At 39.1% G+C, this 16,025-nt stretch overlaps 1 protein-coding gene across 1 annotated transcript; it reads left to right on the top strand.

Moving 5' to 3' along the window:
• Positions 1 to 3,666: 3,666 nt before the first annotated feature.
• DMRTA1 (DMRT like family A1) lies at positions 3,667 to 10,131 on the top strand. Its single transcript, XM_025988291.2, has 2 exons — positions 3,667 to 4,586; positions 7,968 to 10,131. Exons 1-2 carry the CDS (start codon positions 3,857 to 3,859, stop codon positions 8,813 to 8,815), a joined length of 1,578 nt encoding a protein of 525 aa, XP_025844076.2. The 5' UTR covers positions 3,667 to 3,856; the 3' UTR covers positions 8,816 to 10,131.
• The last annotated feature ends 5,894 nt before the right edge of the window (positions 10,132 to 16,025 follow it).

Here is a 16,025-nt window from a genome sequence, read left to right as displayed (position 1 = left end):
GTAGCTCAAGCAGTTGGGCGTCTGCCTTTGGCTCAGGTCATGAGGTCCAGATCCTGGGATCAAGCCCCCACATCAGGCTCCCAGCTCAGCAGAGAGCCTGGTTCTCCCTTTCCCTCTACCCCTGCTTGTGCTCCCTCTGTCTCTCTCTCTCAAATGAATAAATTTTTTAAAATCTTAAAAAAAAGAGAGAGAGATGCTTTGAGAGAGCCTTGGAGGGGGTAGTAATGATGTTCTTTAGAGATTAAGGACATTAATGAAAAATAATTTCAGACTAGACTTGGCAAATGAAATGAGCCACAGACTTGGAAGTATCCTTGAAGATGACTTAATGTTTTCAGTTGTCAATGGGAAAAGTGAAGCTGAGAGCTTAACTATCCAATTCAAGTTGTATGAGCTTCCTTAAATAAGATCAGAGCCAGGCTTGTATTTGCAATTGCTGTTTCACACTTCCACTCCCCTATGCTGATTGGTTGGTTCAACAAACCAACAAAAAAAGGCAGTTGACTGTAAGAATTTAGGGAGGATAAGAATTTGAGTAGAAATGACTAATTTAAAAAGGAGGTATGTTAATGTTTCTGGACTTGGGAGAGATTCTATTTATCAGATCCCTTTTGTTCCTTCTGATATGCCTCTACAGTTCCCATTTATTAGACCAGTCTGCTCTTTAAAACTTTATTTACAAATTTGTAAGAGACATATTTGTGATATTTGCATACAGTTTAATTAAAAATGTTTCTTCTTTCTCATCACCTTTCCATTTGATGAAACTTTTGCCGCTACTAAATTGCGGCTTTTAAAATCTTCTCAGTGACTTACAGGAACAGCTCAATTGCTGTTAGAGTAAAAATAAAGCAAAAAAGTATAATTTGAGAAAAAAAGAGAACACGTCATACTATTAAGAGAAGAGAGTTAGGCTTTCCAGTGTGTTTGAAGGAAATACAAGTGTTTAAAATCATTGCTCCAGTTTTAGACCCTAGGATTAGTACTTAAGTTTACTTAAAGTGTTTTCACATTATTTTATGCCTTTTTTTAACCCCAGAGGTAACAGGGGTTTTATTTTTTATAATAACTTTATCAGAGTATAATTGACAAACAATAAACTGCAAAAATAATGTATACAATTTGATAAGTTTTTGACATATGTATACACACAAATCATTATCACAGTTAGAATAACTAATGTATTCATCATCTCCAAAAGTTTCCATTTTATCCTTTGCAGTCTCTGCTATCCATCTTTCACTGTCCCTTTACAACCTGTTCCCAGTTGTGTACAGATGTCCAGTTATTTCAGCAAAATTTGTTTGGAAAAACTATCCATTTTCCATCCACTAAATTGTTTTTGTACCTTTGTATAAATTAGTTGTCTACTTAGGGGTGACTCTATGTCTAAGCTCTCTTATTTTGTCACATTAGTTGATTTTTCTATCTTTTCACCTATGCTACACTGTTCTGATACTGTAACTTTGTAATAATTTTTGAAACAAGATATTGTTAGCCTTGCAACTTTATCCTTGGGTATTCTAGGTTCTTTTGCATTTCCACATGCATTTTAGAATAGGCTTGAAAATTTCTACCAAAAAAGTTTGCTGAAATTTTGATTGAAATGGAATTTATCTACAGATCAATGTAGGTAGACTTGTCTCCTTAACAAGATCGAATCTTCTGCCCCATGGACATAGTATCTCTCTCCATTAATTTAAATCTTTAGTTTTTGTCACCAAAGTTTATTAATTTTCAGCCTTTTCACATATTATTTCTCATTTAAATAGACACACTTTTTATTTAAATACATTCACTTAAAAATTATTTTCACTTCCTTGGATGAAAACCAATATCACATGCCATAATTTGAAAGGTTACTTCGATAATCAAATAAAAACAAAAATAGTGTTAAATTTCAGGTAAAGAGTGGTACTTGCTGAAGCTCTTAATTTTTTTTCATTGTTAAAAAGCATAATTAACAAGTCTAGAGATTCTAAAGACATATCAAGTTGTTTTTTTTTCCTTTTAGGTAACCAAGTCTTAAAAATAATAGAAAAGGGAATTGTTTTCTTACTAGGTAATTTATTTAGTTATTTATGAGAGAGAGAATGAGAGAGAGAGAGAGAACACCCATGAGCAGGGGAAAGGGAGGAGAGAGAATCCTAAAGTAGACTCCCCATTGAGTGTGGAGCCTGGCTCAGGGTTTCAATTCCAGGACCCTGAGATCATGACCTGAGCCAAAAAATCCAGTCAGATGCTCAGCTGATTAGGCCACCCAGGAGTGGCCTAGCTACTCCTGGGAATAACTAGCTATAAGACAAAAGTGACTTGAGCAAAGATCTAGAAGTGTGAGAAAATTTGAATAGTACAGAATCTGCAGAGGGTATAGACATTTTTAGAGTTGTAGTTTTAAACTTTGGTTGTATATAATCATCTCCTTGAGAGTTTAAAAGACTCAGACCAAAAGAATCAGAATACTTGGATTGGAGTATCTATGTCTTTTAAAAGTTCCCTAGGTAGTTCTAGTGCTTAGGAAGGAGTGGAAACCTCTATGGTAGGATATTAGGATGTTGATATGGTAGGATGGTGACGGTGGTGATTATTTGAACTGGGCAGGCAGGAGAAAGCCCAGATGGATTAGCAATGTGTGCCTTGGTTGTCTTAAGTGGTTGTGATGGTAAAAATGTCATTGTTATAGCCATTTTAGGGCTAAAATATGAATTGCTTGTCAAGGTAGTTGAATATAATTTTGAAGAACTGAGGAGAGAGAGTCCCAACTCTCCTTTGCATTAAGAACAAGCACTTGGGAATTTTCTGCTTCAAATGCTCTTTTGGTTTAAAAGCAGTATGATCTTTTCTTATAATTAAGGGCATTAAATGCGTATTTTAAGAGTGCATATTATGATGGCATATTTAAAGAATGGTCTAAGCAACCTTTTCCAGTATTCTACAATAGAAATATGAAGTACTTTTGAAACAGCTTTAACACAATTGTTGTGCATAGAGTTCCACATAAGAAATGCATAGACTTCTTTGGGCAGTAGCATTTATAAATATAGCAATACATGCAATCCAAATTTGCATTTGTAAATAATGAATGTTATGAACGAGAAGAATCGGAATGTGAATCAATTCCCTTCATATTTATCCATTGTTTTGATGCAGTCCTAAGACCCATTTAACATAAGGCATCTTCCAGATGGGTACTTGTCATTCATCAAGCGGTGCTTTTTCATTAATATTGGCCATGCCACCCTCCTGAATACTTCACCTGGGAAAAGGAAAAGAAAAAAAACAAAAACAAAAAACAAAACTCCACACCCAGATCTTCAAACTTGCTTGGGAGAAGCATGGGACTGAGGAAAGAACTTCCAATTTTGCTTAACGTCAGAAGGGCAGTAAAAGGCACGGCGGAGGGCTTGGTTATTTCACAAAAATATACATTGAGGAATTCAAGGGGAGGCAAGCGGGGCAAAAGTGCTTTCCTGGGGAGGGGCCTCGAGCCAGCCCTAAGACGGTTTCTTGTGTCCCCGTCCCTCCCCGCAGGCGGGCCCGCCGCCGGCCCGCCCTCCCTCCCGGGGCCAGGGAGCCGGCCGCTCGCTCCCCGGTGGGCGTGGCAGCGCCTCCAGCCTGCCTTCCCCCGCGCAGCCGGGGAGCGCGCCGGGCCGAGGGGCACTAACTTAGCGCCCCGGGACCCGGCGAGGCTCCCTGGCCATCTGCGCCCCTTAGCGTCCCCAGCACCCGCGGGGACCGTGCCGCCCTGCGTCCGTGGGAGGGAGGGAGGCAGCGGGACCGCGGCCGGGGCCGCCTCCCGCCGCTCCCGGGCAGGGTTACTGCGGACGGCGCCCTTTGCTCGCCAGACACGTCGGGAATGGAGCCGTCGCCGTGTGGCCGCGGAGCCCGCGGCGGCAGCGGCCGAGCCCACTTGGCCCCGGGGCTGCTGGCGGCCGCGCCCCCGGCTCCGTCCCCGTCTCCGGCGGTGCCGCTCCCCCCGGCCATCCCGGTGCCTCCGACGTTCCTGCGGCCCCCCAGCCTGTTCCTGCGGGCAGCCGCGGCCGCCACGGCGGGCGGGGGCTGCGCGCCGGCCCCGGGACTGGAGAGGGCCGTGGGCGCGGGCGCGGGCGCGGGCGCGGCGGGCTGCGGCTTCCCGCGGACGCCCAAGTGCGCGCGCTGCCGCAACCACGGCGTCGTGTCGGCGCTCAAGGGCCACAAGCGCTTCTGCCGCTGGCGGGACTGCGCGTGTGCCAAGTGCACCCTGATCGCCGAGCGCCAGCGCGTCATGGCCGCGCAGGTGGCGCTGCGCCGGCAGCAGGCGCAGGAGGAGAGCGAGGCCCGGGGGCTGCCGCGGCTGCTGTGCCCGGGGCCCTGCGGCCCGGCGGGTCGGGCGGCCGGAGGCGGCGGCGGCGGCGGCGGCGGCGGCAGAGCCGAGGGGGACGGGGCCCCGAGCGGCCCTGCGGCGGGGGCGGGGACGGGGACGGGCCCGGGGACGCCGCTGGGGACGCCGCTGGGGACGCCGCTGGGACTCGGTGCCTCGAGGCAGGCCGGTCTGGCGACCGCTGCTCTCCAGGTGGGCCGGCCGGATGAGACGGAGCCCAGACCAGGTGAGTCGGCCTTGACGCTCTGCAAAGACAAACCCTGGAAACAAGAAGCCAGGCCTCGGCGATGGGCGGGAAAAGTTGTTGAGAAGAAGCGTTCGTCCGAGTTGAGGGAAAGCGCTGTGTACCGGGAAGGGAGCCCGCACCCTCGGGCGGTAGGACAGCCTGTGGGGGTGCAGTGTGAGGCGCGGTCGGAGCCTGCGCCCCAGGGACCGTGACTGGGGAGCTGGAGCTTGCAAGGAGTGGGCCTTGGCGGAGAAGCTCGGGGAGACGAGCTGGCTTCAGGCTTGCTCTGTGTGTACTCTCTCCAGCTGTAAAACCGGAGTCAATCTTCCAGTCTTGCTGGGAAGTTCCCTGAAGGTCGGGACTACAGTTCTTCAGCGTTGGGGCAAACCTTTGGTGCCAGCTACAAGTGGGGAAGACTCTGAAAACCACCAAACCTCTTTTCACCTCTTTTCCTTCTCTTAAAATTTTTAAGCACCACCTTGCAACTGTTGGTTAGCCTCCAAAAGTGTAGAAAGCTCTAAATTTGGAGTTTCAGCTCTTTCCCAAAGGAAAGACCTTTGGGCTTTCCAGATTTGTAAAACCATTGGGAAGAAGAATTTTAAAATCCAGTAATAGAGATTTCTTATATCGCCCCTTATATTTTAATTTTCTCTCTCTTTTTTTATTGGCCACAAATCATCTTCATTCCGTGTTCTGTAGAAAAGACACACACACACACACACACACACACGTGTGAAAATCACTGCTTTAGGCAGTAATTTGTTTTGTTGGATTTATAACATTTGAGAAAAAGAAAGTTTGACAAATACTCTGAGTAATCCCACTTGACAGTGGGATTTTATATATAAGGTTTATATTATATATATAAAACTAGAGTTACCTCAAATTAAGTTTTCCTGCTGATGTAAATCTCAGTTTATTTTAGTGAATTTCCCAGCCCTCTGCAGGTAACACTAGTAGTGTAAAAGTCATTTCAGTATTTTTGTATAAATTCAAGATAGGTTGTAGCATATGAAATTCTACAGTAATGAAAAGTAAGTTATTAATTAGAACACTTCCCTGAATTGTGAAAGTGGCAGATTTTTTTGGATTACAAGATGTATTTTTGAAAAAGACTCTGTATTTAAATAAGGCTTATATGACTTTGTGTTCACCTATGCCAATGTTTTGCCCATGTCCTAGTTCATTTCAGTGGACAAAATAGACTAAACATTTCTCATAAAAAATCAGAGTGCTGAAGAAAAAATTCATTTAAACAAATAATAACTGCTATAAAAGAGAAGTAAAAGTTAAAATACTGTAAATTGACAGTGAAATGTGGCTAATACCTCTCTGCTAGACATTGATTTTATATGATTTTTTTTGTGGGGGGAGGAGTAAACCAGAGTGTTCTGTTTGATAGGGTCAAGTATTTTATTTTATTCTTTGCCTCAGTTTACTTCCTTTTTTTGAAAAGCCATGTCTATAGCTTTTCTAGACTGACTGCATTCTCTTACCCAATATCCTTGAACTGCAGTAGTCTTTTTAATTCACTCACTCATTAGACAAAGACTAGCAGTGATTCAGAAGTGAATAAGATTTTTCTACACAAGAAAAACACCTATATACAAAAGAAGGAAGACTATATGTATCCAACACAAGACAAAATACACAATGATAAAAGTAAAAAAATAAAACCTGATACAGGAGTTGAGAAAACAGAGAGATGATGTAAATGATATCATAGTATCTTAAAGATACCTTATTTCCAGCGTCTTATGCAATCTATTGCGTTATATTGTACCGTATGAGTACAGTACCCTAATAAAAATTGTTTTGTGTGTAAATTGCTGTAGACATGAAATTTTGATACCTTACATGTTCTGGGGGCATATTTAATTAGTCATAGTTAGAAATAAAATGTAATGGTCAACTAAGGCCAATCTATCCCCATTTGGTAGACTTCATTAGAAAAGTTTTCTTGTTTCTTTTAAAGCTGAAAATACTAGAGAATATTTGTAGTTTTGCAGGAGCAACATCTTTTCTTTTGTCATCTGTTTAATACAATGACAGAATTTTAACCCACAAAGTGTTAAATTGCACACAGTTACTTAATTTTAAAATATAGGTACTTCTTTAGAATTTAGGACTCCTTCTTGAGAAACCCTAGGAAGGTTGCAAATCATGTGTGAGAATCACTGCTTTAGGCAGTAATTTGTTTTGTTGAATTTATAACATTTTAGAAAAAGAAAGTTTGACAGAAATACTCTGAGTAATCTCACTTGACAGTTTACTCTTTTTGTTGGAAATAGAGACAAAATATGTCTATAGGATAGAGGAAATGTAAACCAAAATAAAAGTTATTTAGTGGAGTATAAGTATAAATTATTATTATTTTCCTGGCATGAACTGTACAAAAGGACATTACTGTTACTATTTTATGAATATTAATATACTCACCAATTTGATGTATGAAATTGGATTTTTATATACAGTGTTTTTGGAAAACTGTCCTTAATATTGGAAAGGAGTTGTGATTTGAAGCAAATGACTCATATGTTGTTTTTATAAGACACTTTGAAGATACATACAGATTGCAATACTGCATTTTGTAATTTTCTTTAAGAGACAATTTGACTGTAAACTCTTTTGGACATTTCCTAGGGATTGAAAAAGAAAGTCCTAATTTCACAAGGGACTCTGAAAAATACCAAGTCTGTATCATCTCTCACATAAAATGAAATGTGAGTTCTGGTATGATTTGAGATTGGTACAGCAGTGGTCATTATTGGTTTAGATTTGAAGTGAAATGAAGAACTTTGTTGTTTTTTCACATTATTCAGGTAGCTTCATTGGAACCTGAAATGTGAGCATTAAAAAAAAAAATACATTGAAACTTAGTTATAAATAGAATATTCATTTTCATACTGAGATTGTTCCTTCCTGTGACTTCTTATCTAAACAATCATTTTATTTAGTTCTCTTTGAATAGTGTTATTTTGAAAAAAAACCTCACTGGGAAAACAATGAAATTTGGGGAAATTAGGAAAATCTCAAAACACTAAATGGGGCAAATAGTGTGAAATATTGGTTTCACGTTAGTAGTTGGGGGGTAATAATAGACATTTATCTTCTGATTCCTAAATTAACTATAGCATTTATATGTTATATAATTTTGAGATCTTGGAGTGACCTAATAGATAGCATTTTCCTGCTATTCCAATGCCTGCATTTCTGAATGACATTTTAAACTTTTGATTGATTAAGGTCTCTTTCAGCCAATAAATATTAGTAATATACTGTGAGTTAATCAATTATTTTATCCAACATTATTTTCAAATAGGCAATACTGTCTGTATTTTGGGAAGTTTTCCTTTATTCGATTTCCTTTTTTTCCTCCAGAACTAAAAGAGAATAAATGTGACTCATGCCAGAATGGACAACAAGAGCCAGTCTCTAAATCCCATCAGCGTATTCTGGGATCATCTCCTAAGTCTAATGGGGTCATTGGAAAACAAAACATCAGGCCATCTATTTCAGAAAGCTCAAACAAGGAAGATATTATTCAGCCTCTTCACCCCGGGGAGCTATCAGGAGGGGAAGAGAGTCCCAGGTCCCTGTCATCATCTGATCTGGAATCAGGAAATGAAAGTGAGTGGGCCAAAGACTTCACTGCTACCAGAGCCAGCCTTTCCACGCTGTCCTCAAGACCAAGAGACCCTCTCGATATCCTAACCAGGATTTTCCCAAGTTACAGGCGTAGCCGGCTGGAAGGCATTTTACGCTTCTGCAAAGGAGATGTGGTTCAAGCCATTGAACAGGTCCTAAATGGGAGAGAACATCAACCAGACACCAGGGACTTAGCAAACTCAGGAGGATTGGAAAATACAGCTTTTCAGAGAGCTTCAAACTTTAGTTTAGGTGGAATTGGTTTCGGAACTCTGGGGAATAAGTCAGCTTTCTCTCCTCTTCAAACTGCTTCTGCTTCTTATGGAGGTGATTCAGGTGTCTACAGCCTAAATCCTAGATTAGGTATCAATCCATTACGCCTGGCATATTCCTCTCCAGGAAGAGGGCTCTCTGGTTTTATGTCTCCTTACCTAACTCCGGGGTTGGTACCAGCATTGCCTTTTCGGCCTGCTTTGGATTATGCATTTTCAGGAATGATTAGGGAGTCTTCCTACCTTCCCAGCAAAGACTCAGTAACTGGTGGCAGATTGTATTCCAGGCCAAATCAGGACAATCTGTAATATTTCTGCCTATTCTCCCTTTCTGGAGTATTTCTAGAAGCAGGCAACACAACCCACACACCCACATCTATTAATATGTACGCTATGTATGTGAGAGGCTTACTAGACCTTAAAATGCTTTTTTTTTTTTTTTACAGCCAATATGATAAATTTAAGATCTAAGGATTCTTCTTCAGCATTTATTAAGTGAAAGAAGCATTTAAACATTATATGTGCCTTGAATAAAGTCATTTCAGGAAATATTTTTACCTTTATGAATTATCTCCCTAAAATATCGGTTGTAGAATCCCTATTTTAAAACTATACTTGTTTTTATTTTATTGAAAAATTGAATTTATAGTTGTAAAATACATTTATGAGTGTAAAGCAACCCAACATATAAAATAAACTGAAAGGAAAAATTAAAAATTTGAGGTAATTCCAAATGACTATTACTTTGAACTTTTTCTTTCCGTCTATTCCTTGTAAATGGGAGAGAAAAAAGCTATTCAAGCTTTTTAAAAAGCATTTTATTCACATATAAGTGATTAATAATAAGTAAAACTTTTGGGAAATTTAAATTCCTTATTTTTTTCTGACTGTCTTATTTTTCATTCGTATCTACTATTTGTGATAACAAGTGCCATTAACAAAACATTTCTCTTTAAACTTTGTAAATTATACAAAACCTATGAAGTAAATTTTAGGAAATGAGACTGCACCATCTCCTGGCCACTATCATTAATTGCATCTAAGTTCTGGTAGAGTGTAGGAATTTGAAGTGAATGGTTTCTTAGTAGTATAAGCTAAGCTAAACTTCTTTTGAAACAGTCATTTTGGATCATGCTACATAGAAACTTTTATATTATAAAGTGAACATATACTGTGGGTTAGGATTTTAATCTTTGTTTCTGGAGAAATACTCCTTTCTGTATGTTTGTGGCAAGAATATGGGAGCAGCCCTTCTCAAAGGTAAAAATAGTCTTATTCAGAAAATTTAAATACTTATTCAGATAAATATTGATTGACTATAGGTAGATGATGCTTAATGCATTGAGGAGAGATAAAATTTATAAAGGAGATAATATTATCATTAAATTTTAGAAGACTCCTTGAGATTTTAATAATATTTTTGCTCTCCATCTGGAGCATACAAAAGCTGTTTATTTCAGTAAGTGGAATGTCCCTGAGAAAATGGCTTATAAAACAATTTCATGAAGTTTTTTTTATATGTCATCACTTTTTTGAAGATAGTAGCTTCATTGTTATTGTTAGGAATAAATGAAAACCCAGCTGTGGTGTAAGATGGTTGATGAATTAAAAATAGTTTAAACAGTTTGAACAACATGATACACTAAAAAAATTTCTTAAATTATATATATATGTGTGTGTGTATATATGTGTGTGTATGTGTGTGTACATACATTACTCATGAGAAACACAGAGAGAGAGAGGCAGAGACACAGGCATACGGAGAAGCAGGCCTCATGCAGGGAGCCCGATGCGGGACTCAATCCCGGGACTTCAGGATCATGGCCTGGGCCAAAGGCAGGCGCTAAACCGCTGAGCCACCCAGGGATCCCCCTGAATTGCTTTTGAACTGGGGAAATATCCATTTTGAATCACATTCAAGTTTAAAAAATAATTTTATACTCTTAAAACAAGTTAATTTACATAATGCTTTATACATTTCATATGCTTTACAATAATTTTAGTACTAAATAAGCTTATAGAGTAGGTCATTTTGTTCAACATTAAATTGAATGTGAGGAATTTGAGGCTTAGCAGTAGTATTGCCCATTTTACCAAGGTTACCATAATAGAGACAGTCATCAGGAGTAGAAGTTACTTCACCAATTTCAGTTAGACTATAAGGTCTGGGAAGGATTCATGTCTGTTTGTCCCATCACAGCTTTGTATAATATCTGGTGGATAATAGGTGTTCAAGTAATAGTTTTCGATGACTGAATTAAACATAAAAAAACTATTAGCTTGGAAGTATTAGCTTGGAATTTTGCTTATTCAACAACTATTTATTAAGCACCTACTTTGTGCCAGGCACTATGCTACACACAGGGGATAAAGTGGTTAATAAGATTCAAGACTTCACCTCAGAGTGCTCATAGTCTCTGTTACCATGTGTACAAAAACATCCAGTTATGCAGTGTTGGTACTGTTTGATAATGTTGGTACAACAGTAAGTTCTGTGTAATCATGAGGTTTATGCCTATGGATACTGCGTGAGGCCTGAGCTCCTAAACTACTGACTACACAGAGGGAACAGTATCTGTTTCCATGTAGTGTGTTTAGGGAAGGGCAATTTGTTTGAGAGGTAAACAACTTGTTTATAAGTGAAAGAGGTGGGCAAAGAGAAAGCTTTTGTTCCATTGAATGGATGCATGGAAGTCACCCTAGTTTGTGGCCTCTGGATCAAAGATATTTCCTAATCCCAGTGGTGAGCTTTTGGAATTCTTCTGAGTCCATGCATAGGCCTCCTGGTCTAAGCTCTCATCTGGCTATTCTATGAAAATGGGTTAGAGTTGCAGGGACAATTGAAGAGCATGTGAGTGAAGTGATCTACTTTTTTCCCTGCAACTTCTGCTGAAACAAAAAGATCTTGGGGATTTTAAGACCTTCCTTCTTAGAAATTCCTAACTGTGAACTTAGAACTAAGAAACATGAAGTGGCCTACTCATTCATCTCTTTATTTATTTATTTTAAATGCAGTTTCCTTAGACAATTGTTTTTCTTTGAAGTTAAAAAGCCTTCACAGTACAAGAGAGGCTTGGCATAAAGCACTTAATTATTTACCACTGTAAATAGAATCATTCTCCTCTGTACAAAATGAGATGAAGTGCATCATCAGCTTCATAAAAGCAAAGCTTTTCCTTTGGGCAGCGTGATCTTAAGTGTAGATGCTCATCCTTTAGGTCAAGGATAATGGGAAAAGTTCCTGCTCAGATCCTTTCTTCTTTTCCACGCATCTCCAAATAGTCCTATTATGGATGCCTGCATTGCAGAGCTAGGCCCTAACTTATTCGGCATTGTCCCCTCCAAATTCAAGCTGTTTTGGTGTGACACTTCAGAGCAGCTGTGCCAAACATTAAAATAATCTTTTTTGTTTGTTTTTGCTTACTAAGTATTATTCAGATGAGAGAAATGAATTGCCATTTCCCCTTTCTGAACTCCATGTTAGTGATGGGAAATTCAAGGAAAGACAAGATGAAAGGGAAGAGAACTATGAAATCTGTTTCTTACTTTTGCTAATTTGGTAATTTAAAAAAACTGAGGTTTTAATTTTTTTAGAGTGTTGCAGTATTCTCAAGTCGCAATGGCCACATTACGTAGCCTTATGAGGATGCTCATAGCTTTAAGGGTCATAAATGTGGCCATATCAAAACATCTATGTCAAAAAATTGCTTGAAATATTGAATATTTATTAAACTCCATCTTAGTGACAAGTTTATTTAAGAAAAATAGAGGATCCCTGGATGGCTCAGCGGTTTAGCGCCTGCCTTCGGCCCAGGGCATGATCCCGGAGTCCCAGAATTGAGTCCTGCATCAGGCTCCCTGCATGGAGCCTGCTTCTCCCTCTGCCGGTGTCTCTGCCTCTCTCTCCCTCTCTCTGTGTATCTCGTGAATGAATAAATAAAATCTTAAAAAAAAGAAAAATAGACTAGAAATCGATACAATTAGGAGGAAATATATAGAAAGTCAAACAGGCATACTAAAAAATATTAATTAGAAAATCCATGTCAAGCAGGAAGGGTTTTAGATTCCTGTACTTGACTGTTTTTAAATTTTTTGTCAACCAAGTAGATGAAGGAATACATTTCATTATCTTATTCATGGACAACACACATCTGAGAAGGGCAGCTGATCTTTTGGAGTACAGAATGGGTTTTAAATGGTTGAGTCCCACCCTCTAACTCTCATTCAAGTGAACTGATATAGTGCTCAAAATCCTAGGAATATTAAAAAAAAAAAAATCAACTGCACACGTAGGGAAGAGAGACCTGGATTTATATCAAATTTTAAGGAGAACAAAAAGTAGTGTTATTTGCTGATGGGTAAATTCACCATGAGTTTACCATATAACATGCATATGCTGAAAGTCCATTGATATTAGATTACATGAATAGGAGTAGTGTGGAATGAGGGAGGTGAGAGTACTTGTACTCTGGAATATCAGTTGGCTAGGTATTAGCTGAAGTCATGATCAGTTCTGAGTGGCATACACTAAGAGTAATTCTAAAACTCGTAATAAAACAGATATAAGATGCTAAGTGGTGATTGTGGTGGTGGTAGTAGTGTTTTATGTGCAAGTGTTAGAAATAGTATAAGTGAAAACATTTTAAAGAGCTAGCATATGAGAAAAATGAATTGGGGTCATTCTGTAGAGTATAGTGGCATGGAAAGTAAAAGTTACATGGAAAGAGGATTCAGAGGAACACAAGGAAGGACTCTTTGGCAGTTAGCAACTGTCCAAGGGTGGAATGACTGCCTTGTATAACAAACGTGTCTTCTACTCACTGAAAATACCATGTAGAAATTACCATTCGACAACCTGATTGATGAGATTTTCAGTACTACTTCAGTGTTGGAACTCAATCATTTATAAAGCAAACCAGAAAAATGATGAATATTTGTTAAATAAATGACTTTCAATTCTAAGATGATGAAAACACCCAACCATTATTTTTCAATAAAACACATTGCAGTTTTGTTCATCAGAACTTTTCCTATATGATGATCTCAGGAGTAGATACAAAAGGAAGAGACAGAACAGTGCATGATTTACAAGGGGTTAAGTGGTATAGAGGTTAGCATGAGGTCAGTTGGTCTACATGGCATCAGGAAGAAGAAAAGGGCTCAAAAAGGACCTGGAGAACACTGAAGTTAAACTTTAACATATTTTTCATAAAGTACACATCAGTATGTTTTTCTAAAAGGAGAACTTATTCCAGAGTTGAGACTTAGGATGGATTTGGCTAGATGACTTAGGCAGGTTAATTAAACTCCTGGTCATTTGTTTCCTTTCAGTAAAATAAGGGTAACAGTTCTGAGATATAGTTAACCACTATTAATAAATCTTATATTGGAGAGAGGGAAACTTGGCCTGTGGATGCATGCACACACTTACTTAGAAGCAAGGAAGAAAAAAAAAAGAGAAGAAAAAAGAAAAAAAAAAGAAGCAAGGAAGAAATCTTATATACCAGTGCCTTCGTGTTTGTAACTAATAATGGGATCATAGATGGTATTGATAACTTCCTTTTTTTTACTCCCCATTTCATATTCTTCACCCCCAGCAAGTGTCTCAGTTAATTGTGGTTCCTTACTTGATGGAACATCTTCATTCCTGAAGAATCTGTGCCATTACAGCCCTATATTTATTGAGTTGCTGTAAGATCTTATTATCTTTTACCATAAAATATGGGAAGACTAACATTCCTGAGGATCTCTTGCATGCTGGAAATAATCTCCCTGCTTCTTTTCTGTTATTTCAGTGTTAAGAGGTACCCAAGTAGCCAATGATAGTCTCAGATTCTAGTAAAATGTGGTATTCTTTGGTGAAATCCTTTATCCTTTGGGAAGTAAGTCTTGTAAAGCAAAAATGCCAAAAGTTGTAGAAAAAAGAAACAGCAAAAGGAAAGTTTCTAGTGAATCATAGCATTAATATGAGAAGAGCCATTTCCATATCTTTCTTGTGATTCCTAAACTCATGAATTCTGGTATCAGAGAAATATCGCTACATGTTTATAGCTGATTCAAAGCATATCTTACATCCAGGAGGACATTATTCCAGTCCCATAAAGTGCTGTCACCAGCTGGTGCCATAACTGAGTCTTCCAAAGGCCATTCCATAATTTTATTAAGCCAGCTGTTTCAGGATGAGGGAAACATAATAATACCAGAGAAGTCCATGAGCATGAGACCAATGTTGTACTTCATTTGCTATAAAGTGAGTTTCTTTATCAGAAGCAATGTTGTATGGAATACTATGAAGGTGAACAAAGCATTCTGTAAGCCCACAGATGGCAGTTTTAGCAGAAACATTGAGAGTGGGAAAGACAAAACTATATCTAGCATAAATGTCTTTTCCAGCGAGAACAAAGAGCTACTCCTTCAATGATGGAAGTTATCCAGTGTAATCAACCTGATACCAGGTGGCTGGCTGGTTCCCCTAGGGAACAGTGCCATTTTAGGGGCTCAGTGTTGATATTTGCTCTTGGCAGGTTGGGTACTCAGCAGTGGCTCTATCCAAATTGGCCTTGGTGAGTGGAAATTGTGTTGCTGAGCCCATACACAAGCTCCATCTCTGCTTCCATGATCACTGTCTTCATGAGCCAATTGAGCAAATATGAGGATAAAAGAATGGGAAAAGAATGCGTCTCTTCATGCATATGATTATTAAGATCTTCCTCTTCTAAGATTGCCATTTGATGAGCATCTGTATGGGACAAAAAGATTCTTATATTTGTGCCTACTTGGAGAGCTCTTTCCACATATTTCATTCTTAAGTCTTGTTTCCAATTATGTTTCTTCTGTTTGTAAAACCAAACTGTTAGCCACTGGTCATGACTCATTTTTAGATATGTACCTCTATCTATCTATCCTTTCAGGCCAAATGAACAATTAAGTGCACAGCTTGAAGTTCTTCCCATTGGAAAGATTTTCTTCACTGCTATCCTTCAGAGCTATACCTGGAGTACTGCAACTGTTCATTCCAGATAGTGCTCAGATAGTGTGCAGAATCTGTGAATAAGTACCAAATTGTTCTTTCTTATTCTGCTGTCATAGACAACTTCACACTAGAAAGAGAGGAGGAAGTGTGGCAGGAGTATGAACCATGAAAATATGAGCCGCTTTTTATTCAACCTGTTTGTGACTTCAAAACTTGGGGAGAAAAACCTATATATTATTTCCTCTTGACTAAGTAGTGCTATAGAGGGCTTGGCAGGTCAGACAACACCTATAAGTATATAAAATCACGTGTTTATTTAATGGCCAATATTAAGTGTTAGGACTCTAGAAGGATCCAGTAACAAGGCAGAAGCTGTTTCTCAAATGAAAAGGATTATCTGCAAAGGAAGCATAACTTTTCTCAAAGTCCAAGAAGAGTATTCTCTGATTTATCTATAGAAGTTAACCAAAGCTTTCCCTTAGGATCCTTAACTGCTGTAGACACTTCAAGCACTAATGAATATGCAGAGTCATGCGACCCAAATGG

The sequence above is a fragment of the Vulpes vulpes genome, chromosome 12 (assembly GCF_048418805.1).
Source record: "Vulpes vulpes isolate BD-2025 chromosome 12, VulVul3, whole genome shotgun sequence".
In the NCBI taxonomy this organism is placed as follows: domain Eukaryota; kingdom Metazoa; phylum Chordata; class Mammalia; order Carnivora; family Canidae; genus Vulpes; species Vulpes vulpes.
The sequence above is the reverse complement of the archived record's forward strand: the minus strand, read 5'-3'. Positions and strand labels throughout refer to the sequence as shown.

Bases quoted from the DNA above. Each gene is read 5' to 3' on its own strand.
- DMRTA1 (XM_025988291.2), top strand. From the start codon at position 3,857: ATGGAGCCGTCGCCGTGTGGCCGCGGAGCCCGCGGCGGCAGCGGCCGA. The intron at 4,587-7,967 runs GTGAGTCGGCCT...TTTTTCCTCCAG, and splicing joins TGAGACGGAGCCCAGACCAG to AACTAAAAGAGAATAAATGT.